This window comes from Macaca nemestrina, chromosome 4, assembly GCF_043159975.1.
Source record: "Macaca nemestrina isolate mMacNem1 chromosome 4, mMacNem.hap1, whole genome shotgun sequence".
NCBI classification, from domain to species: Eukaryota; Metazoa; Chordata; class Mammalia; order Primates; family Cercopithecidae; genus Macaca; species Macaca nemestrina.
Window position 1 is genome coordinate 74947011 of NC_092128.1, and position 25989 is coordinate 74972999.

The 25989-nt window shown below is 40.2% G+C and overlaps 1 protein-coding gene across 1 annotated transcript in view; it reads right to left on the reverse strand.

The window, feature by feature from the left end:
• Window positions 1–25344, reverse strand: part of LOC105475536 (paraoxonase 3) — a 35578-nt gene extending 10234 nt beyond the window's left edge. The window contains exons 1-5 of the mRNA XM_011730886.3: window positions 25208–25344; window positions 23579–23649; window positions 16605–16660; window positions 7347–7512; window positions 2479–2605 (exon numbers count right to left, since the gene is read on the reverse strand). Of these exons, the coding sequence (XP_011729188.2) occupies window positions 2479–2605; window positions 7347–7512; window positions 16605–16660; window positions 23579–23649; window positions 25208–25281 (494 nt within the window). The 5' untranslated portion in view covers window positions 25282–25344. The remainder of the gene's footprint in view (window positions 1–2478; window positions 2606–7346; window positions 7513–16604; window positions 16661–23578; window positions 23650–25207) is intronic.
• Between the last annotated feature and the right edge of the window lie 645 nt (window positions 25345–25989).

Consider the following 25989-nt stretch of genomic DNA (forward strand, 5'->3'; position numbering starts at 1 on the left):
TTTTTATTTTTGAAAGGAAAAAAGTGACTTGAAAAAATAATGCTTAAACATTTTTAGATTAAATTTTAGGGAGGAAAATTTGGGTGAATCAGGAAATACTTTGAGGTTTTGATATATAATGACTTTCCCGAAGTCACCGGGCTACTCACCTTTTGCATCTCAGCTTAAGCATTCCTTACTCCAAAAAGTATTGCCTGACACCATAAATTAGGTTAAAGTGCCTCATAATTTGTTTCTGTAGCTCTCTGTTCTGCCCCCTTGTAAGTGCTTATCAATGCCTGTGCCAGTGTACGTACCCTCAGGCTCCTCTTTAGATCCTCATAGCCTCACCTGCCTTGTTCCAGCTGCTATTATTTCAACCAGTTCTGCACAGGTCTGACATACTTCCCACAGGGGCAGCCTAGCAGTGTCTCAGCTCATGTCTGCTGTGGCCCTCTTGCCTCCCACTTCCAGACTTCATGTTGACATCGAGTCATAGGATACCACAAAACTAGACTTGCATGTGCACAACAACCAAGAATGTGGGAGAATGAAGGCCTCTTGAGGCAAACCTTTGACTAACAGGAGATGGGGCCAGTGGATAAACCCTTCTCCCTTTTTCTCCTCGACCAGATTGTCCTGAGATGCAGCTTGCGTTGATTACTGGAGGATAAGCCCATGATTTCAAGCAGTCAGTTGCACTTAGCAGTGGTTGGCTTAATGACGCCTTTGCTGTACCTCCCTCACTGTGTGTTTCCTAGGGCTGGCACAGCAAAGAACCACAAACTCAGTGGCTTAAACACCAGAAATGTATTGCCTCACAGTTTTGGAGGCTAGAAATCCAAAACCACATTGTTGGTAGGGCCATGTTATCTCTGAAGGTTCTAGGGAAGGATCCTTCCTTGCCTCTTCCAGCAAGACATTCCAGTAGTCCCAGGCATTCCTTGGCTTGTAGATACATCACTCCAATGTCAGTATCCATCTTCACATTACATTCTCCCTGTATATCTGCCTGTCTTCTTGCAAGGACACCAGTTCTACTGTATTAAGGGTACTCTATTTCAGCATGATTTTATCTTTACTAATTACATCTGCAATGACTCCATTTCCAAATAGTGTCACCTTCTGAGGAAGTGGTGGTTGGGATTTTAACATATTTTTTGGCGGGGGAGCAGAGCAGGGAGGGCAGGGGGACACAAAATTCAACCCATAACATTCTCCCTTCCTTGCCTCACACTGGTTTCTTAAGTCTGCTTCCTGGGATTGTACTCCCTAATGAAGTGGCCACATATCAGGTGTGCCCTCAGGCTGCACTTTCTGGGAGACTGTTCCTGTGAGATCCTATGCTAATGCAGTTGATCCTCACAATCCACCAGTTATGTAAGTCAGGCAAATGAGAACCCCCATTTTGCTCAATAAATTGAGGCACCAATTAAGTGACTTGACACAGTTTCCCAGCAACCCTGTGGAAGTCCTGTTCTCCACTATGGCCTCAGAACCCAGCACAGTGCATTAGGAGCAGAGTTCAATAACTTCAACCACTCTTACTTCTACCCTCTGCATTTGTTTCCCTCATATTCTATGGGGAGAAATTAACACATGATGTTGAGAAAGAGAGCAAAGGAGAGAAGATGAACTTTCTTTTCTTTTCCTATTCTTCCATCCCATGAAATAGTTTACTGTTTTGGAGTCAGTTTTTTTAGTGTTAAGCCCATTTGATAAAAGATGAATTCTTTATTGTTTGCTACAGCCTTTAAACAGGCAGCCTGTCCACTGAAAAGCCTGTTATTTTAATGAATGCAGGAAGAAAGATGTTCATTGCAACTGAGAGCTCAGCTTTGAATTCAGATGGATATAGGTTTACACCCTGTTTCTGCCACTTACAAACTGTGTAACTTGGGCAAGTTACCTAACCCAAACCTTCTCTAAGTCTTAGTTTACCCATGCCTATTATTAAAGGCTTTGTGAGAATTAAGTTAAATTAAGTATTCTAGCATAGTGCCTGGCACATAGTTGATGCTTAACAAATGTATTTTTTATAAGTGCCCACGGGCTTTTAAAAAATTCTACTTTAAAGCTGTAATTAAACAAAGAAGTGGCTCCTCTGGAGGTTGGTTATAACACCCGGTGGGCAAGGCTCACGGAACACAGCCTACCAGGACAACCAAAAAAGGGTGTAGGTGTTTAAACAGAGACCGATAGTAGGTATTGAGTTGCTGTGGTAAAGGGGATGGAATTAGAGCTGCGAATCTAATTGAGCACCTTTATAGGATTAAAATGCTTTCAAAATGCTGGAAAATAAAGGCATATTCAATACCTAACAGGCAATTTCTAGTGAGGTGCTGGGAAGAGTCACCATGGGAATCATTAGAAAGCTTTAGAAAAAAATCTAAAACAACTTCAAAACAAAAGTTTAAGAAAGCCTGCTGAACCAAAGAAAACAAAGCACACAGCAGAGGTGCAAAATAAATAGAACTGCATAATACTTTCATTCCATACCTTTTGAGAAGTTCGTGTTTTATAGTTTTCAGGTATACCAGAGAACGTTGTTGTTCCTCAAATTTAAATATCTCCACGGTGGACTTCATGTGGGGATGATTCACAACATAAAGATACACTGTATGGTCTACATGGAAAAAAGGCATAATTTCCAAGTAAGTTACCTCTATCACAACTAATATTAGACTTGTTTTAAAACTTGGTCACTTCCAAAAGTTTTCTTCATACATCTTGCATTTGACTCTCACAGTCTATCTGATAGGTAAGTCAGACAAATACCAGAATCCAGATTTAATTGAGGAAATTGAAGCTCAGGAGGCGAATGACCCATCAGCAATGTCATCACCACAAAGTGGCAGAGCCAAGATGTTTTGCCATAGTCACTTCACTCTTATATGCATATCCTGCCTAACAGGAGCCTACAGAACTATAATGATGCATAAACAGGAATGTGGTTCCCCAGACGGCCCTTCAGCAAGAAAAGTGAGTGCAAGCAAACAAAACTTTGCTGAGACGTTGTGTGTGTGCAATAATTATCTGCATTGCAACAGAAGCTGAGTAAATGTCAGGGCAGTGTAAATACCTTAAAATAAGCAACATTTCCCAGCTAGACAATGAATTTCTGACACAAGCCAACATAACAATATTTAGTGACCCCAATGGTCATGGCATGTAAATACGAATGCAAGATAAAACAAACTAATTCCAGGTAGTACCCACCTCAGAAATGTCACCTACCCATTTCAACTGGAATGTGAACTGCTGTGAACAGGATTGAGGGTAGTAATTTGGCCTCTGAGAGTGCTGTCTTCTGACTTATCAGGAGTTCTAGGTTTGACGAGCTCTGGAGTTTTAAAGGGTCTGGCCCCATCCTCCCACTGTAGGACTTGATCTGTATTCATCTTCCCTATTCCTTTCCCAGATGGAGTTTTTAAGCACGTGATAGAACAAGCCCAAACCCTGAGATGCAAAATTCATAACCAGGACCTCTGAAACACACTGGGCACTTTGATGCACATTAAGGAAAGGTGCTTGCTCACAGATGAAATCTTCCTTCTGGTCTGATCCAGCTCTGTTCCAAGGCTCAGGGCTTGGCAAACAGAACATGGGTTGGATTTCAGCCCCAACACGGACCTTCAGTCTTTTGCTAGACACAGTAGTGAACAATCATATGTGCTGCCCTGGTTTCATTTCTTCTAGTGCATCTACTGAATCCCTCTTTCCAAATAAGATATACTTAGTGAGAATACTTTTCTTCTTCATCTCCTCATTCCATCTCTATTTCTATGTGTAATATTTTGGCCTTATGAATTAAACACACAATTAAGGGAGATGACAAAACAAATAAGATAAGCTGTGAATCATAATATACTCAACTTATGGAAGCCTGATTATAGGACTGAATGTTATTGTGTAAACGTGTCCCATCTCAAAAAAAAAAAGAAAAAAAAAAAAAAACACAACAGCAACAAAAAAAGAAAAAAAGCCCCAACTCCACCTCTACCTCTACCTCTAATACTACCCCATGCAATGAAATCGTTTCAGGTAAATCTAATCACTTATTATACCATCGCCAATGAAGAATCTTATGTCTTATACAGTGTGAGGCAAAACAGCCGTGGTTTTAAAATTATTTAAATAGAGCCCTAATCTCACCTTAGTAAGACACAGGATTAGAAGTGAGACCTCTTCTGTCTGAGTTCTGGATCAGCCATTTACTAACTGCAGAAGTGAAGTCACACTTTACTGTATTCCTCTAAACTTCATTGTATGCATCTATAAAGTTGAATATTATTATGTGCTCTGCCTGTCCTATAGGGTTCATTTATTTATTCATCTAATATGCATTCAGAGAGTACCTACTGTGCATCAGATACATTCTAGACTCTCAGAATCCAGCAATGGACAAATCACATATGCTTTTATGGTGATTATATTTGAGAGAGGAAAACAAGGAGGAAAAATTATTAAATAAATTAAAACAAAGAATACTACAGTTGGGAGACATGTTCTTCATAGAGTGTCATTCATTTGAAGAGTAACAGTTAAGTTTAGGAACTTGCTATAGAGCAAGAGCAGGAGAGGGAAAGAAAATTGGTATCCTTTAACATTAAAAAAAAAAAAATAGTTATCTCTGTAGGCTGGGAGTGGTGGCTCACGCCTATAATCCTAACACTTTGGGAGGCCAAGGCAGGTGGATCCCCTGAGATCAGGAGTTTGAGACTAGCCTGGTCAACATGGTGAAACCCTGCCTCTACTAAAAATACAAAAAATTAGCCGGCACGGTGGCGCATGCCTGTAATCCCAGCTACTTGGGAGGCTGAGGCAGGAGAAAAGCTTGAACCCGGGAGGCGGAGGTTGCAGTGAGCTGAGATTGTGCCACTGCACTCCAGCTTGGGTGACAAGCAAAACTTCATCTCAAAAAATAAAAAAAGTTAGTTACCCCTGTAATGAATGATTTTTAAAAAGAGGTACATTGAGAAGAAATATAGAAAGGTACACAACCTGGAACAAGATGGTGGGAAGGCTTCCCTGAGAAGATGATATTTAAGCTGAGGCTTCAATGATGACAAAGAGTGAGCCAGAAGTGGCACAAGGACATTCCAGGCAGAGGGAACAGCAGATGTAAAGATCCCGAGGCATGAGACACTTCATCGAATGAAAAGAAATCCAGTGTGGCTGGTCCAGAGAGTCTGGGGGAGAATGGTTTCCAGTGAAACTGGAGAGCATACAGATGCCAGAATGTACAGGGGAAGCACCCAGGAACACAGGCCATTCTGGAGATTTGGGGTTTATCCTCAGAGTGATGGAACAACATGGAAAATTTGATGAAAAGAGGGACAGAATCAGATTTGCATAAAAAGCAATCCTTACTATGACAATGAATTGAAGTGGTATGAGAAGGAAGGTACAGTTGGGGGCCCATGCAGAATCAGGGAAGACATGCTGGGCCCTTGGACTGCTGGTGGCAGTGAGGATGGGGAGAGGTGGACAGATATTTCAGATGGGAGAGATATTGGAGAGATACATCAAACAAAACATTATAATGAGTTGATCGAAAGGGCCAGGGAGAGGAAGTGTCAAGGTTGGGCTCAGGATTTTATTTTGGGAAGTAAAGACACCATTATAAATGAAAATAGTTTATATATTATAAACCAATGAAAAATTGTTAGATTCAATTATCTTTTAAAGCAGAGCTTGCTAAGCAAATAAAAAGTGTATATAAGATTTCATGGAATTCTAGCATTTCAATTTGGCCCTCCTTTCATGTGGTCACTGTTAGTGAGGTTTCCCTGTTCTTACTTTTCTTCATGCTGTATAGACCCACAAATATTTTAAAATTAGATGTTTGAAACTATGAACTGTGAAGAAGTCAAAAATAATATTGGAAACTGTTGTTTTTAAAGCATATATGGCATGTTAATAACTGTTATGTTTTTTATAATATATTTTTGAGATATAATTCACACACCATTGAATTCAGACTTTTAAAATGTAAACTTCAGTATGTTTTAGTATATTCACAGGGTTGTGCAACCATAACCACTATCTAGTTTCAGAACATTTCCATCACCCAAAAAGAAATCACCTACTCATTAGCTGTCATTCCTTCTTCCCCACTCCCCTGGCTCCTGTCAACAATTTTTCTGTCTGCGAATTCACCTATTCTGAACACTTCATATATATGGAATTACATAATATGTGGCTTTTAGTGACTAAATTCTTTCAGTTGGCATTATATTTACAAGCTTCATCCATATTATAGCAATGCATGAGTAGTTCATTTCTTTTTATTGCCAAATAGTGTTCTATTGTATAAATGCCTATCACATCTTATTTGTGAATTCATCAGTCGATAGACATTTGGGTTATTTCCACCTTTTGTATTAGCAGTAATGCTGCTATGAACATTTGTGTAGGTTTTGCATGGATATGTTTTCAATTCTCTTGAGCATGCACCAAGGTGCAGAGTTGCTGGATTGTATGGTAACTCTATGTTTAAAATGTTGAGGAAATGCAAAACTGCTTCCCAAAGTGGTTACATTATTTCACAATCCCACTGGCAAAGTAAGAGGGTTCCAATTTTTATACATCCTTGCCAACATTTGTTATTGTCTGTCTTTTTAATTATCACCATAATTGAAATAGTATCTCATTCTGATACTGAATAGTATCTCATTCAGATACTATCTGAAATAGTATCTCATTCTGGTTTTGATCTGTATTTTCCTAATGACTAAGGATGATGAACATCTTTCATGTGCTTACAGGCCTTTGTGTATCTTAGGAGAAATGTCTATCTAGGTAGATACTTTGTCCATTTTAAAATTATATGATTTGTGTTTTGTTGTTAAGTTGTAAGAATTATTTATATTGTCTGAATACAAGTCTCTCATCTAATATATGATTTACAAATATCTCTCATTCTTTGGGTTGTTTTTCACTTTCTTGATGGTGTCTTTTGAAGCACAAAAGCTTTCAACTTTGATGAGTCTAATTTGTTTTTTTTTTCCCTTTATGTTATGTTTTTTAATGTCTCACAGTTGTCTTTTGTGACAACTAAACTAAAGGGTCTTTAGTTTATATGTTAGATTTCTGAGAATACTATTCAAACAGGTTGTGACAGTCAAACAAGAAGACAAGTGAATAGAAGGAAGAGGAGGAGACCACATAGGGCCAAAAATACTAGTGTTCCTTCTTTAATGCAATGGTTACAATGTTTTATACCTATCTATCATTTTACAAAAACATATGTGTATGGTAAAATACCGTCCTCTCTCTTTCTATTACATAAATATTGAGGGGCTGGAGATAAATGGTTTCTATTTCCCTCATTTCCCCCTTATCCCTAAGCATACAGGCTTTACCTTTGTCGATGAAAATACTGATCCCATGTGGATTAAATAATTCTTTGTCAAATCCACCACTGATTTCTAGTGCTTGTGCCCTTGGATTTTGTTCATTCAGATCCATCATGAAGATTTTTCCTGGCTCATCTGGTGCAAAGTTTGGCAGGCCTGGATATTTTAATCCCTTTTAAAAATAAAGAACAAGTGTGCACACATATACATATCAAAACAATATTTTCATATGGAATTTAAAATCTCAAAGCCAAATAAAAATGTTCAAAGTTCTAAATTTCATTTAGATTTCTGGGCTTTTTCACTCTGTCAGCTGTTTCCATGATCTGATCTGGGGTGTTACTGATGTCATCTAAACATTGGCTATAAACACAGAAAGAACCATATTCAAGATAAGGAAGAGTTTTTAATTTAGAGAAAAGGAATTAAGCCAAAAAATATAACGGAAGAGACTAGGCTGTTACTTTGTGTGAATTCCTTCACATGCCTGTACCTCACATTCCTCATCTATAAAATGAAGAAGTTCAAATACATGATTATAAGATTATTTCCAGTACTGGTATTCTATAACTAACCTTCCTCAAAGCAGAGAGAAGGGGTGTATAGTTTAATTGTATCATTCCCATTCCTACATTGATTATATCATGTAGTGGCAAACAGTAGAGCTGGCCAAGAATCAACATAAGGATACCAGTCTTATAGAGTTGACTATTTTTGACCTATTTTGTTCCTGTAGGTATGTCTGAAAATTCTGACATGAATGCTTTACTCATATATCACAAAAAGTTTATTCCAGTAACTTGGACAGTGGTCCTTTCTACTGTTAGGATCAGGTAGCTATCAATCAACAATAGGCATCCTGAATGCATGAAGCCTTTGCTGCATCTGAGTCCACTGTGACAAACCTTGGGGTTGGTTTATTCTACACCAGTTACAAAACAGTCCACTTCTTCTCCATGTTCCCCATCTATCACTGGATCGGATATATATCAATATCAATAAATTTATATCTTCTCTGCTACCTTTATCTTCTTTCACAGTCTATTGCAATTCTGTCTTTCCTATTTCACCTTGTCTTTCTGCCTCTTTCCCTCTCCCTGTCCTTTCTACACACACATACACATACACTTATAATACTATTACCGGCTCTTCCACTGCTCCCTCTTGAGGTAGTCAACCTTTTCTGAACAACCCCAGTTACATCTTCAAACTTTTTTTTAGAACAGTCCTTGTATGCCCAAATCATATGCCCAATGTTGTCTGGAGGAAACCTGGCTTTTCCCAGACAACACTGGCACTACTGAAGCTCATCAGAGGAGGCAATGTTCCCTCTTTATTCTCCTTAAGTCAGCACATCTGGAGAAGGGATTGGCATGTCCCTAGCCACAAACTTCTGCTTCCAGACCATAATTCTGTCATCATCAGTAGCCACACCCTTTGCTTCCTTATCACATTATGTTCCAACTCCCTTTGCTTTGGTCTAGTTCTTATATAGGGCAAGTTTAAAATCAGGTTGAAAAACTCCACTACAAAGTCACCACCCCAACTTCAGCCAGACGTTTAGTACTGTTTATTGATTTTTTTGGCTCATTATGATAGGCAATCTATTCGATTTCCTCATGTCTCCCTTCTAAATTTATTTCATTATCTTCTAGAGTAGGGGTCCCCAACCCCTGTGCCACAGACTGGTACCAGTCCGTAGTCTGTAAGGAACTGGGCCACACAACAGGAGGTAAGCTGTGGATGAGTAAGCATTACCGCCTGAGCTCCACCTTCTGTAAGATCAGCAGTGGCATTAGATTCTCATAGGAGTGCAAACTCTATTGTGAACTGAGCCTGCGAGGGATCTAGGTTGGATGCTCCTTATGAGAATCTAATGCCTGATGATCTGAGGTAGAACAGTTTTGTCTTGACCATGCCCTGCTCCCCATCCATGAACTGTGGAAAAAATTGTCTTCCATGAAACTGGTCCCTGGTGCCCAAAAGATTGGGACCAATGTTCTAGAGCCCATACTTTCTTCCTCTTTATTATGAGTGGATGACTTTACTTACTACTTCTCTGAAGATATCATGTCATTTAACATGAATTTCCTATAATTCTTTCCTTTCTGTCCCAGTAATTCTTCTTAGTTTTATTCATTCTCTTCCTTTCTCCTTCTTTTCTCAAGGAAGGAGTGTCCCTCCTCTGTTCTTAGGTTACATCCTTTACCTGCTTTCTTGGTTCCCTGTTCTCTAGGGTCTGTCTCTAGAGATTACACCTTCTCTCTCTTGCTTTACCACTCATTTTTCACTAACAGCTTCTTCTTTGGCCTGAAAAATTACAAGGTTTCCTTCCCTGAAATCAATATTTTTCTAACTTTACTGCCTCTTCATATATGCATTTCTCTCTCTTCCCCTCACCATCAAATTTCTTAGAAACATCACCTGATCTTGTTGCCTATTGTGAACTGCTCCAACTCTCAATTCCCTGAAGTTAGCATTCTACACCCACCAGTTTGTAGAACTACCATTACAAAGATCACATAATGGTCTCCAAATTACTTTATTTTGATAACTTTTCTACTTCTTATCTGTTTCTCTGTGGCATTCGACACTACAATATACCGTCTTCTTTCTTATCAAAAAGTCAAAAGTAGAGTTCCTAGATAGAAATCCTGCTCCTCTTCCTGACTCTTAGATTTCTGCCTCTTTCTGTTTTAAATCCATCCCTCCTCCCTTCTCACTCTATACTCTTTCCTTGCAGATCTTATACATAAAGATTCAGGTATTTCCTTCATAACAAGGACTTTCAAGTCTGCACATTTATTTGTAACTCTGTAACTCTAGCTTGCATTCCCAACTTCCTCCCAAAGGGCAGCTCAAAATCAAATAGTCAAAAACAAAATCAACATTCTCCCCTCGAATCCATCCTCTCATTTCTATCTATTCTTCTCAGCTAAGGACATCACTATGCTCCCCAACATTGGACCATAAAATTCAATTTTCAATCCACTCTTTCCCCCATAACCAATTTGTCACCAAACTCAATGGCTCAGATAATAGTAGCACTGGAGAAAAAAATTATATATATACGTTAAAAATCAAATATATATAATAATTATATATATAAATATATTAGGGGCATTTAATCTCACATCTTCCCTTTCACATGAGGGAAATGAGGCCTAGATGAGTGATTTGCCTAAATCACTCAGATCATTTATTGTTCAGCCTCTCTCCCACACATACAGAAAGGTTTGGAAGTAAACAATATTGCTCAGGAAGGCAGCTCAAGACAGAACACACTGGCAAGTACCTTGGTAGCTTGGGGGAAGGTAGAGCATAGACAGCTAATGCAAAGACTGGATGTTACAGAAATAAAATAATCTGATAAAGAGATAAGGGTGGGGCACTGCAAACAAGCTTGGTCTGGATTAAGTGTGATGATCGAAGAAACGCTTCTGATAAATGGCTTCACATTCACCTAGTTTTCTGTGTAAAGCAGTTAGGTAGGAATTTGTGGCAGCAAACCAACTATGTGCTAATGACTGTAAGCAATTCTTTTCATACCATTCACTGGTGAAAATGGTGAAAATCATCATCGAGACATGCAGGAATCTTATTTTTCCCAACAAACTACAGGTATATGTGGACAATCAATGAACTCTTCCACTATCCTCATCCATCACCACATGCACTCAGTAAATATTCGAGGACTTGCACACGCCTGGTAGTATGTTAGGTGTTGGGCATGTCAATGCATGCTCCAAAGTCTTGAGTTCAAGGATCTTGAAATCTAGAGCAAGTACATAAGTATGGTGTGGTCTATAACAGCTTAACTCAGGTGAATATTCAAGAGGGAACATTGAAGAGGCACCTCACTCCACAAGAGAGTGCCAGGGAAGACTCTGCTGAGGAAGTAAAGTGCCACCGCAATGAACCCTCACAAAGAAGTAGGAGTTAGCTGGCAAAGTGTGATGAAGGGAGTAATCTTGGAGTCAAAGATAAGCGTGTCAAGTCCCAAGACAGGGGAGAAAAATACCCTCTTTGCCATCCCTAAATAGACTAGAAATATCTATTGCACAGAATTATTGTCCAAATCAGCAACTTTCAAACATCTTCTAGGATGGCAAGAAAGGGTAAAAGGAGAAACCAAAAGAACAAGGTCCCGAATTTATTATAGTGCAGAAGGATTAGAAACAAGCAAATAACATAATCCTTATCCTATAAGTTGTTCATTTACAAAAGGAGATTCATTATTAAAAACTTCATGTTAACATTTCTCATAAACTTGTGATCAAAATATATACTTCCTGTATAGTAATGATTCAGAACTTTTAGTTCCAGTGAAAATTAAAAAAAAAAAAAAGAAGAAAATATACAGTACGAAGGACAAACATTATTTCACAACAGCAAAGAAATCTCCTAGCTATAGAATCATCACTTTTAGTGGTGTATTTAGCATAACATTGAAAATTTAAACTGGAAGGAGGCTCCCAAGATAGCTAAATAGGAACACCTCCGGTCTGCAGCTCCCAGCAAGATCAACATAGAAGACGGGTGATTTCTGCATTTCCAGCTGAGGTACCTGGTCCATCTCATTGGGACTGGTTGGACAGTGGGTGCAGCCCATGGAGGGCAAGCCAAAGCAGGGCAGGGCGTCGCCTCACCTGGGAAGCACAAGGGGCCAGCAGATTTCCCTTTCTTAGCCAAGGGAAGCCGTGACAGTCTGTACCTGGAGGAACGGTATGCTCCTTCCCAAATACTGTGCTTTTCCCACAGTCTTCGCAACTAGCAGACCTGGAACTTCCCTCCCATGCCCGGCTTGGTGGGTCCTACACCCACGGAGCCTTGCTCACTGCTAGCGCAGCAGTCTGAGATCAAGCTGTGATGCTGCAGCTTGGCAGGGGGAGGGGCGTCCACCATTGCTGAGGCTTGAGTAGGTGGTTTTGTGCTCACAGTGTAAACAAAGAGGCCAGGAAGCTTGAACTGGGCAGATTCCACCACAGCTCAACAAGGCCTACTGCCTTGCTATAGATTCCACCTCTGTGGGCAGGGCATATCAGAACAAAAGGCAGCAGACAGCTTCAGCAGACCTAAACGTCCCTGACTGACAACTCTGAAGAGAGTAGTGGTTCTCCCAGCACAGCATTTGAGCTCTGAGAACAGACAGACTGCCTCCTCAAGTGGGTCCCTGACACCTGTGTAGCCTGACTGGGAGACACCTTCCACTAGGGGCTGACAGACACCTCATACAGGTGGGTGCCCCTCTGGGACGAAGCTTCCAGAAAAAAAACCAGGCATCAATATTTGCTGTTCTGCAGCCTCCGCTGGTGATTTCCAGGCAAACAGGGTCTGGAGTGGACCTCCAGCAAACTCCAACAGACCTGCAGCTGAGGGGCCCGACTGTTAGATGGAAAACTAACAAACAGAAAGGAATAGTATCAACATCAACAAAAAGCACATCTACACCAAAAACCCCATCTGTAGGTCAGCAACATCAAAGACCAAAGGTAGATAAAACCACAAATATGGGGAGAAACCAGAGCAAAAAAGCTGAAAATTCCAAAACCCAGAGTGCCTCTTCACCTCCAAAGAATCACAGCTCCTCGCCAGCAAAGGAACAAAACTGGATGAAGAATGAGTTTGATGAGTTAACAGAAGTGGGCTTCAGAAGGTCAGTAATAACAAACTTCTCCAAGCTAAAGGAGCATGTTCTAACCCATTGCAAGGAAGCTAAAACCCTTGAAAAAGGTTAGACAAGTGGATAACTAGAATAAACAGTGTAGGGAAGATCTTAAATGACCTGATGGAGCTGAAAACCATGGCATGAGAACTTCCTGATGCATGCACAAGCTTCAATAGCCAATTTGATCAAGTGGAAGAAAGGATATCAGTGATTGAAGATCAAATTAATGAAATAAAGTAAGATGACAAGATTAGAGACGAAAGAGTGAAAAGAAAAGAACAAAGCCTCTAAGAAATATGGGACTATGTGAAAAGATCAAATCTACATTTGATTGGTATTCCTGAAAGTGACAGGGAGAATGGGTCCAAGTTAGAAAACACTCTTCAGGATATTATCCAGGAGAACTTCCCCAATCTAGCAAGTCAGGCCAACATTCAAATTCAGGAAATACAGAGAATACCACAAAGATACTCCTTGAGAAGAGCAACCCCAAGACACATAATTGTCAGATTCACCAAGGTTGAAATGAAGGAAAAAATGTTAAGGGCAACCAGAGAGAAAGGTCGGGTTACCCACAAAGGGAAACCCATTCAGACCAACAGCAGATCTCTCGGCAGAAATCCTGCAAGCCAGAATTGAGTGAGGGCCAATATTCAACATTCTTAAAGAAAAGAATTTTCAACCCAGAATTTCATATCCAGCCAAGCTAAGCTTCATAAGTGAAGGAGAAATAAAATATTTTGCAGACAAGCAAATGCTGAGAGATTTTTGTCACCACCAGTCCTGCCTTACAAGAGCTCCTGAAGGAAGCACTAAACATGGAAAGGAACAACCGGTACCAGCCACTGCAAAAATATACCAAATTGTAAAGATTACTGATGCTATGAAGAAACTGCATCAATTAATGAGCAAAATAACCAGCTAACATCATAATGACAGGACCAAATTCACACATAACAAAATTAACCTTAAATGTAAATGGGCTGAATGCTCCAATTAAAAGACATAGACTGGTAAATTGGATAGAGTCAAGACTCATCGGTGTGCTGTATTCAGGAGACCCATCTCATGTGCAAAGACACATATAGGCTCAAAATAAAGGGATGGAGGAAGATTTACCAAGGAAATAAAAAGCAAAAACAAAACAAACAAACAAAAAAAATCAGGAGTTGTGATCCTAGTCTCTGATAAAACAGACTTTAAACTAACAAAGCTCAAAAGAGACAAAGAAGGCCATTACATAATGGTAAAGGGATCAATTCAACAAGAAGAGCCAACTACCCTAAATATACATGCATCCAATACAGGAGCACCCAGATTCATAAAGCAAGTCCTTAGAGACCTGCCAAGAGAATTATACTCCCATACAATAATAATGGGAGACTTTAACACCCCACAGTCAATATTAGACAGATGAATGAGACAGAAAGTTAATAAGGATATCCAGGACTTGAACTCAGCTCAGGACCAAGTGGACCTAACAGATATCTATAGAACTCTCCACCCCAAATCAACAGAATATACATTCTTCTCAGCACCATATCACACTTATTCTAAAATTGACCTCATAATTGGAAGTAAAACATCCCTTAGCAAACGCAAAATAACAGAAATCACGAACTGTCTCTCAGACCACAGTGCAACCAAATTAGAACTCCAGATTAAGAAACTCAGTCAAAACCACACAACTACATGTAAACTGAATAACCTGTTCCTGAATGACTATTGGTTAAATAACAAAATGAAGGCAGAAATAAAGATTTTCTTTGACACCAATGACAACAAAGACACAATGTACCAGAATCTCTGGAACACATTTAAAGCAGTGTGTAGAGGGAAATTTATAGCACTAAATGCCCACAAGAGGAAGCAGGAAAGATCTAAAATCGACACCCTAACATCGCAACTAAAAGAACTACAGAAGCAAGAGCAAACAAATTCAAAAGCTACCAGAAGGCAAGAAATAACTAAGATTAGAGTAGAACTGAAGGAGATAGAGACATGAAAAACCTTTCAAAAAATCAATGAATCCACCCTTCAAAAAATCAGTGAATCCAAGAGCTGCTTTTTTGAAAAAAAAAAATCAACAAAATAGACCACTAGCAAGACTAATAAAGAAGAAACGAGAGATGAATCAAATAGATGCAGTAAAAAATGATAAAGGGGATATCACCACTGATCCCACAGAAATACAAACTACCATCAGAGAATACTAAAACCACCTCTACACAAATAAACTAGAAAATCTAGAAGAAGTGGATAAATTCCTGGACACATCCACCCTCCCAAGATTAAAGCAGGAAAAAGTTGAATCTCTGAATAGACCAATAACAGGTTCTGAAATTGAGGCAATAATTAATAGCCTACCAACCAGAAAAAGTCCAGGACCAGATGGATTCACAGCCGAATTCTACCAGAGGTACAAAGAGGGGCTGGTACGATTCCTTCTGAAACTATTCCAATCAATAGAAATAGAGGGAATCCTCCCTAATTCATTTTATAAGGCTAGCATCATCCTGATACCAAAGCATGACAGAGACACACCAAAAAAAGATAATTTTAGGCCAATATCCCTGATGAACAGCGCTGAGAAAATCCTCAAAAAAATACTGGCAAACCGAATCCAGCAACACATCGAAAAGCTTATCCACCACAATCAAGTCAGCTTCATCCCTGGGATGCAAGGCTGGTTCAACATACGCAAATCAATAAATGTAATCCATCACATAAACAGAACCAACAACAAAAACCACATGATTATCTCAATAGATGCAGAAAAGGCCTTCAACAAAATTCAATGGCCCTTCATGCTAAAAATTCTCAATAAACTAGGTATTGATAGTACATATCTCAAAATAATAAGAGCTATTTATGACAAACCCATAGCCAATATCATACTGAATAGGCAAAAACTGGAAGCATTCCCTTTGAAAATTGGCACAAAACAAGGATACCTTCTCTCACCACTCCTATTCAACATAGTGTTGGAAATTCTGGCCAGGGCAATCAGGCAAGAGAAAGAAATAAAGTGTATTCAATTAGGAAAAGAGGATGTCAAATTGTCTCTGTTTGCATATGACATGATTGTATATTTAGAAAACCCCATCATCCGGGTCCAAAATCTCCTTAAACTGATAAGCAACTTCAGCAAAGTCTCAGGATACAAAATCAATGTGCAAAAATCACAAGCATTCCTATACACTATTAACAAACAAACAGAGAGCCAATCATGAGTGAACTACCATTCACAATTAGAAGCGGAAGCCCAAATAGGGCAATGATGAGAATGGATAGCAATAGGACCGATCTGGAGACCAGTGTAGGAATCGAATGGAAATCAATACACATTTATCAAGACCCTACTGAGTATGCCACTACCCACAGGGAGTTGCCCACCATGAGGCAGTCAAAGCTGGGCATTCCTGTGGTGTTCTAATTAGCCCTCCAGAATCCTGTTTTGGTTTTTTTAGTTGACTGGTTTACCCATAGGTGGGATGAGAGTGTAGGGATCCATCTGGCAGCTCCAGTGGACAACATTAATGTACTGTCTATACAGCTATTGACGTGAGCATCAGAGCAGCATGGAAAATACTCACACTGGAGATAAAAGCCAGCCCACTAGGAAGTATATCAATATCTTCAGAGCCATTTTCTGCAAAAGAAGGGTAGAATCAGAAAAATGCATATATGAATGCTCAAAAAAATACATCTCACAGTCCAAACTACAAATATCTTTTGGAAACTTCTTTTGGAAACTGTCGACTTGTTCAACCATTTACTTGGGAAACTATATTAACTTTTGGGAATCTCACAGGCATGCTACTCTACAGTAAAACTTGAATCAGACTCCTCAAATACTAAATCATTTTTTAGAATCCCATTTTCAGGAGAAAAAGGCAAATATCTAGAAAATAAACTCATATCCTAGATTTACTCTTTAAGTAACAATTTCCAGGGCATGTCCTGAGAGATTCAGCTTTATTCCCCATAGAAGGCTGGTCTATAGACTCAATAATAAAATCTAGAAAGTCATAATCGTGAAGGTCTTTTATTACAGGCCTCTCTGCCAAGCATTCCTTCTCTTCCAACGTGAAGCCTAAAACACTATCATTATACAATTATATTGGGAAATTATTGAGTAATAAAATATTGAGTATAAATGAATATGAAAGATTAGTGAGAATTAATATGAAAGTTTAGTCAGATCTTTTTTCTCATTAAGAGCTAGTTTTCAGCATTTTTTTCTATGGAAAGAGACATATAATAAGTAAGTTTTGACTGAGAACAAGATGAAAAAGGAGCTGTCATGGCTTCTAGTAGGAATAGAGATCTGCATATGATGTGGTTCCAAGTAGACAGAAGTGAGATTATCTAGTGTGGCAAACTATAGTCTACAAATATGTCAGAACCAATATGTATCATCGCCACTTGTTCTTAAAATGTGATGTTCAGACTCTTCCAGCAAGAGGTAAAGTCTATATTCTCTCCTGTTGAAGCTGGGTAGAACTTTGTAACTGCCTTGACAAATAGAGTAAGATGAACGCAATGCCACATAACATCCTAGGCTAAGTCATAGTCATAGCTGCCACTGGCTCTCTCTCTCTCTATTTCTTAAGATATGCACCTTGGCAACTCTGGATCAAAATGTAAAAAGTCTGGCTATTGTAAAACTACAGAGGAAAGAGTACAAAGGGATCACCCAAAGTGGAAAGAGAGTCAGCATTATCTTTAGCTCAGGCCATAGGAGCTAGAAATGACTCTAGTTCCCAGCCTTTGAGTCATTCTAGCTGATGTAAATGAAACAGAGTGGACTGCCTACACTGTGCCCTGTCAACATTGCACATTATTGAGCAAAATAGTGGTGGTTGTTTTAAGTCACTAAGTTTTGGGGTGGTTTGCTACACAGTCATAGTTATTGGAACATGCAGGGAAATGGTTACCTAGAGTAGTGGGTTACTAGAGTGTCAAAAGGCAATGGGGGAAGTATAGGGGAAAATATGAAAAAGAAAATTGCAGAAAAGTCAAAGAAGATGCAAACTGAAATCAATAAAATGGTGAACAATAGGCACTTAGAAGTTGAGAAAGATTTTATTTTATTCAGTATACTGAAGGTTGAAAGTAATCCCCACCTAGAAATATGAAAATCAAACTAACCAGAACTTCCCATTTCCTAAGTATTCCAGTTAATCAAGATTTACCTATATATGGTACCTTGATAGCTATTTTCACACAAAATGACATAGACATCAGAAGAATCCAGCAAACTGAATAAAGTCATTTTAAAAATTGCATTGAATATTTGTTGGTTATTTTCTAGTGTTTCTCCTTCTTCTCTGCACTCCCCTATTGGTTTCTCTGTACCTTAATCTCATTCCCCTCTCTGTCCTATAGGTGGATATTTTCCAGGCTCTGTCTGACCATGGCTCTTTCTCATGGCAAAGCATCCATTTTCCCCACATGATGCACTCTACTCCCACATGGGTAGTGGCAGATGGCTTCAGTTTCCACCTGGATGCTCTTTAATCCCCAATCTCTAAATCAAGCTCAAAGCTTTCTTCCAAGTTCCAGACCTTTGTATGAACCTGCATGTTGGACATTTCTACCTGGGTCTTTTATTTCTCATATTCCACAGGTCCCAAACTGATCTGAAAGTTTCTGCTTCGAATCTGCTCTATTTTCTATATTTCTACTTCAATGAATGGTGCCTCCATTCCACAAACACCTAGAGCAGGAAGCTTGGAGTTACCTTTGATGCGTTCCTTTTCCTTAATTTCCAAATCCAACTGATCACCAGTCATTCAAGCTCCAGGACTTCCTCTTGGATTTCTACAATAGTTTCCCAATAACTCAGCTTTGCTTCCCTGAACCCATTCTCTGCACTGCTGAGAGTCATATTTTAAAATTTAAAGTTGACCTTGTTATCCCCTGCTTAAAACCTCCCAGAGGCCCACTAGGGCTGACAGTATAAATACCAAGCTCTTTGGTCTAGATCCCAAACATCTTGGCTCCAGTCTCAGTTACTGTGGCCCCACTCTCTACTCTACATTGCAGCTGTGCTGTGGTACTTACTACTGTCCTGTGAGTAATTTGTGAAATGGGCCAGACTCATTCACCAGCATGTCTGTGCATATGTTGCTTTCTCCTTGCAACACTCAGACCTTTCCCATCCTAACCTTACCTCTACTTGGCCAAGGCCACAGGCTCCTGGAGGTTTGGGGCCACCTTCTCAACCTATGCAAACTTTCCTGGTTTCAGCATCCATTTTATGTATTAATATGGTCATCTGTGACTATGTCTACCATGATCTTTTTCATACTAGGCTGCACCCCTCTGTTTACTTGTTAATTTCCTACTAGATGGTCTGCTTTCTGAAGGCAAGAACTGAGTTTTATTCAGTGTTGTATCCTTATACTCAACATAATACTTGCCTTTTCACTGCAGAAGCTCTTAATAAAGCTGGCTGGTTCAAAAAAGAAATAAACACTTTTTGTTTTTTGAACTTTGTCATGTATTGAGGCTCAACTATTGAAAAGTGGGTGATGATTTCTGAGTCCAAGATATCCTGAATTGTGTTTGGCTCCTCTTCTCTTCCAAACACAATTTTACATGTCTCCTCTGACAGCATAAACCTACTTCAATAACTCACCTAAAACAGAGTGGGCATTTTTCAGACGTGTTGTGCCTGTCTTAATTTACTTGCTCCATCCGGAGCATGGGAAAGCTGGTGCTTTGCACTCAGCACTGGAAAAGAATTACCACACAAGATTGCACAGTGTCACCACCCCTTCTTCCCACCTACACTGTGCCTGCATGACAGGCCCCATGCATCTCAGCAACAATGGCACCTGTGGGAGCAAAAGCCTCCAGGATACCTTCCTCTGAGACTTTCCCACACACTTATTAGTCTATGCACAACTATCATTAAAACCCCAGTGCTAAGTCTAAAATCAGACTTATGAATAGGTGCCTACTGCTTCTTAGCCTGTCAACCCTACTACTACTTGGCATAACTTCATTTCTTTACTCTTTTCTTCATTTCTCCAGTCATCCCCTACAGGCACTCTGATAAAGGGTCACATCAAAACATTACTATCAGTTAATTTTATTATCGTCACTTCACATCTTGGAGAGAAGTTTCTGATAGTCAGTTAAGAAAACACATGGAACCTACTATGGTGTAGAAGCATATCTTGGAGACATGGGAAGCTATAGAATGGAAAGGAGTGGAAGGGAAGGCAGGTAGGTATTAAATACACAGGCCATCTACTCAATAATCCTGCCCAGTGAAAGCCCTACTGAAGTATTCATATTTCAAGTGCAGCTTTGATTAGATGCCAAGGGCAGCCAGATAACATCCTGGTTAAAACAATCCTTGACCCTCAAAGCCTTGGAGAAAAAGATGAACGTAATACAAAAAGATCTATGAGATATGATTTCTGGAGAAAGATATTTCATCTTTCAACTTTTCTGCCCAGAAAAAAATACTGGGGAAGAAAAACAAAATAAGAGTTTCTTCCGCCAATAAAATAAACCTCAAAAATCTGGGTCTTGAAAATACAAATAAGAATTTTTCTCCAGCTCTGTTACAACCTACTATACCCTACCTAAAATCCTTCAGCAGCTTTTCATGGCTTTATAAAGCCTCTACTCTTCAACTAGTTGTGACTTGTAAGTATTATCTTATCAGTTATCTTAATTTAAATATCTAGCCCGCCTTGTTTTGATTAACCTATACCTAGTAATATTTCAGCTGTTCGCATCTCAGATTTTCTGTTTTCCTGCTGTTGTAATACTTTCCTGAAGCTTCCATAATAAAAAATGTGTTGTCAGTAGATAAGAAAGGTGGTGTTACACAACAGAGAGTACAAAGGCATAGAAGGAAATGGTCTTGGCTCATAAGCTAAGCCCATCACCCCCTAGTTCCAGACCATTGAGCAAACAACAACTTAATTCTTCTGTATGTCAATTTCCTAATCTGCAAAGCATAGATAGCAGCACCCACTTTACAAATTGGTTATGAGGATGATGTAGATGTTTGTAAAGGACTCAACAGGCTGCTCATAGTCACCAAGCCTTTGATAAAGCAGCTTTTTCAAAAGATATATACCAGTATTGTCCTACTGACGCATGACCCATCATCATTCTAACTTGTTTAGTTCACCAAACATATGCCAATAGACATGAGAAGTAACATGGCATTTTTTTCTTCTGCTCCCAGCCTGCTTCCAACTAAGTCATTTTCTTCAAAATATTTGGAAAATCAGAACATTGACCTAAGACTTACAATATTAACTCTAATTTTACCTTCTCAAATCTAGTTGAGTGATACAATTCAAGAGTCAGACTAGACCTTACCAATCATCTAATCTAATTACACCTCTTAATTATTTGCAGGCTTATATATTTTGAGAGTTATTTGTATAGTGAATATGAATACTACTACACCACAAAACAGTAAACAAATGAGTAAATGTCACATTTTCTTATTTTTAAAATTAAATAAATCACTCTGATACCCCATTCCGCTAAGTTGATGGAAAATCCAATCTGAGTCATTACTGGGTTTCTCTGTTAGGGTTATGAAATCATTTTAGGTGGTAGGTTCTAAACCTAAGCAGAATGTTTTGGAAAGGCCATCTGGCATTCATTCTATACTATGTATCATCAAATTATTCATTGCCAGTTACTGGTCCCTTTTATTTAGACAATTCTGCTACTTCCATGTCATACATTGACACAAGGTCTTTACCTTAGCTGGAACACGGGGTCCAGCATCCCTAAAGATACCTTGCAACCATTCCTTCTGAGGTCCTGCTTCTCTCCCAGAATGCTGTCAGCCAGTGGGGTAAGGGTCCCTATTATTCAAAGATATCCACATATTCATATCCCTTCTCCATCAGAATCCCTTGAAGGGGCTCAGGTTCTTAAAAACAATTCAGGAAAGGGAGTTTCTTTGGTTTCTTCTGCTTTCCAGCTGCTAGCACAAACCACCTCTAAGACTAGGGAGTGCAAGGTTCAGATTACTTTATTTTTTAGAAATTGAGAGGCAAAAAAGGCAGAAAACTCAAATTAAAAGGGCACTTTTTCTGTATTTTTTAATATAGCAATAAAATAGAAAATCATATCCCAAAATAAGCTATCCCATCACATTCTAATACATAAGTCACAGTCCTTGGCCCTAGGGAGTTTACAATCTGATAGTGAAAGAGAGAACACTGCCAGCTATAATATAAGGCATGTGGCAGGTGTCATAAGTGAATCGGAGCTTCAGAGTGCAGTGAGAATTCAGCAGCTGATTTCAGCAAGCAGAGACGGAGGAATAAGTAAGTTTGGAGAGAATTTCATAAGCAAAGGTGAGAAAGTGAAAGAACATATTCTCAGAACAGGGAACACAATCTAGCCTGGTTTTATTTTATTTTTCTGTTAGCAATGTCAGGAAGAATTGGAGGTGTGGAGCCCAAATAAGCAGCTGTGGCATTAGCTAGTAGGTGAGATTAGCCCATGTCTCACGTAGAAGCATGAGGGACAAGCGGGGAACAATGGTTCCTGGATTTTGAACTGAATCTTTTGAGAATGAGGGTACCATACACAGAAAATGTCTAGAGGCAGAGCTGGTTGTGGGTGGGAGGATGAGAGAGAAAAGGACAGAAATGTAAAATAGATTTCAGCTTAGGGAGAGTTTGAGATGGAGCTACCCTTTAACTGACTAAAAAAGAAGGGCTGCAGTTTGTAAGGTTAGGGACTGGGCCCTGGAATTTTGGTGAATTTTTTTAAAAGAAGGTAGGTAGGCTGTGAGGTTCCTTCTTTTTTTTTATTTTAAAGACAAAGTCTCGCTCTGTCGCCAGGCTGGAGTGCAGTGGCGCGATCTCGGCTCACTGCAACCTCCGATGACTCCCTGGTTCAAGTGATTCTCCTGCCTCAGCCTTCCGAGCAGCTGGGACGACACGCACCCACCGCCACCATGCCCGGTTAATTGTTGTATTTTTAGTAGAGATGGGGTTTCACCATGTTGGCCAGGATGGTCTCAATCTCCTGACCTCATGATCCGCCCCCCTCGGACTCCTAAGTGCTGGGATTATAGGTGTGAGCCACTGTGCCAGCCGGGTCTGAGGTTCTTGAGGGGAGGGGCTAAGTCATATTACTCTTGGTACTTGTAGATAAATTTTGAAAAAAATAACACTTGAAGCCAGGAATGACAACAAGGAAAGGGAGGGAGGAAGGAAAGAAGGAAGGAAGAAAAAAAAAGAAGGTAACAGAGGACAAGGAGAAGAGTGAAATATCACAGACAGGAAAGGAGAAGCATTCAGTGAGGGGAAAACCAGGGTGTGGTCAATGACATTCTTTAGGTAATGTGGAGAGATGTCAGTAAGGAAATGTGCTGAGAAAAAGCCACAAAGGATGTCATTTAGGACGCCCCTAAAGACCTTGCATGAGGCAGAGTGGACGGGGCAGATGTCCCACTGGGAGGGCTTAAGTAGTGACAGGTAATTAAATGAGCTGGTGGGGCTCAGTCAGGTGGATGGAGACAAAGAAGCTGTGCTGGCTCCTCTTGGTACTGTCACATACATACCAAGTTCCTCAATAAGGCGGCAGTTTTCAGGTTCTACTGGCTGCACTTCTCGAGAGGCACTCATCCTTTCTCTGTAGAAGATAAAACCCAATCCTGGAAATCAAGGCACAGCGTTCAAAATGTACGTTTAAATGTGGACTTCAATCATCTTCGTGTTGGTTAACTATCTTTATCATAATTTATGAATGATATAACAAGTAGGTACCTCCTTTTATGTTTATTTACATAATGTAGACATTATATGGGTATTTTACCTATATCAGCTAACCTTACTCAGTTATTGCTGAAAAACTATAATATGATTCTACATGGAAAACATTCTGCTGCCCAAATAAAAGACACTATTTAATAGTATGAGTAATTGAACAATATCACTAATTTAAATGCACAAAATAGTCCTACTTAATTTTCTAAAGTATTGTCTGTTATAAATCTGCACTTAATCCCCTACAGTCTTGCCCTTTGAACTTCTCCTTCCAAACTGCTTTCCCAAAATTCAACAGGGTGTGCTAATAGTCAAACTCTGTCACTTTTGCTTTAATTTTTAAATTTTATGCTGACTTACTTTTCAAGTATGTAAATTCATTAAACCAACCACAATTTAAACAATTGGCCAATTTATTTTTCAATACAATTTTCTTGTTTCCAGAGTGAAATGGAATGTTTCCACATTCTTCTAATATCAGGGATAATTTAAAATTTGTATTAAAGTATATTCAGGAAGACTTGATACTTACCTTACAGTCATTTATTTAAAAAATACCCCTTATATCTACTTTATTATTATTACTATTATTTTATGATTCTCCATGCGGTTGCACTGGGAACAAATGTAACAATAAAACTCTCAAACTGGAAGTATTACTAATAGGCATCAGGCACCTCAACAGATTCTAGACATAATCCTCTGAGAAGGCCAGCTTCTACCAAGAGAAATACATAAACACTCAAAGACAACTGAAAGCAAGCAGAGGCTTTCGATCCACTCATGAATGTACATTACCACTTAAAGATTCTTCTTTCTAGCCCAGTATTGACTTTTCCTGAGACATTTCTAGGCTGGCTACCACCATTGTATCTTCCACTTCAAAAAGTCAAATGCCTACAAAATGCCAGTTACCAACTGCAGGTTTCAGCTGGTTTGCCCTGCTATCTGGCCAGTTCTTTAAATCTAGGATAGGTTCCATAACTCAGTACTTCTGTGTGGTTAGCTAGACCCGGGCAATGTCTCAGTCAGCCATAAACATCCAACTGGTAGCCTGATCCTCTCCCCAGTCCAGCGTTTCCAATGGACATCCTTTTTTCCCAAGCGGAATGTTGAGGGTGAGCTGGGAAAAGGGTCATGACGTTCAGAAAGTAAAAGGGGGTCATGATCTTCAGAAAGTAAAGGGGGGTCATAACCTTCAAAAAATAAATGGGAGTAAGTCGGCTCGGCAGTCTTTGAAAACGCAAGTAGCTCACTTTCCCCATAAGCGAGTCTCAAGGGGCAGTTTGCTGGGTGCGATGGAGGAGTGAGGTTCCAAAGCTGCTCTTTCCTACTCGCTAGGAAGGGGGCGCCAGGCAGCCCCTGACCTCACTTGGAAGAGGAGAGAAAGAGAGTCAAGGACGCCCTGGCAAGATGCCACTCACCTAAACGCCAGGAACATCTCCCCGAATAAGGACAGGCCGACCCCCAGCAGGACCAGCGCCACCAGCTTCCCCATGGTCTCGGGTGCCCAGAGGTGACGCGCAGCGCCGAGAGCTTCCGGAGGCGCGGCGGGCGGTTCCGCCTCGCCTACGGATTGGGGCCGGCTCGGCCCCTCCCGCCCGCGCCTCCCACTCTGGTAAGCGGCCCAGGTGCGGCAGCAGGGCGCCGACGAGTCCCGTCCAGCCCCGCAGCCCGGGTTCAAGGCCAGCTTCACGTGCACGAGTCCTTGTTTTTTGGGCGAAGGTCAAGGCTCAACGGAGAGGAAGCCCAGGACCAAGTTGTGGAGGGGGTTTGCTCCTAAAACCCGCTAAATCCTACCTCAGTTCCTCAGATGGCCTGAGAGGGAAACCGGAGGGGCCGGGAAGGGGGAGCTCCAGTTCAGGACTGGAATTCCGGACTTCTGCAAGGCAAGACGTGAGGTGATGCTGAATTGCTCCCGAGACACGGGAAGGGCGAAGGTAATCGAAGCGAAGAGCTTTAACTCATCTTCTCCAAGATTTGGGGCACGGGAACCTGTCTCCTGACCTTCGTGCCCTACCTCGGAGTGTGCTGCCCAGACGGACTTGTGAATATCTGTGTCTGCCCCCAGAGTTAACCGGAGAAGGAAACACCAGGAGAAAAGAAGGAAAAGACACAGGAAACGGGAAGAGGAGCAGAGGCGATGAAGGGGAAGGTCGTTTCCTTGGCAGGGTAGGACCTCTTTCTTCTAGGTCTTGAGTTCCTG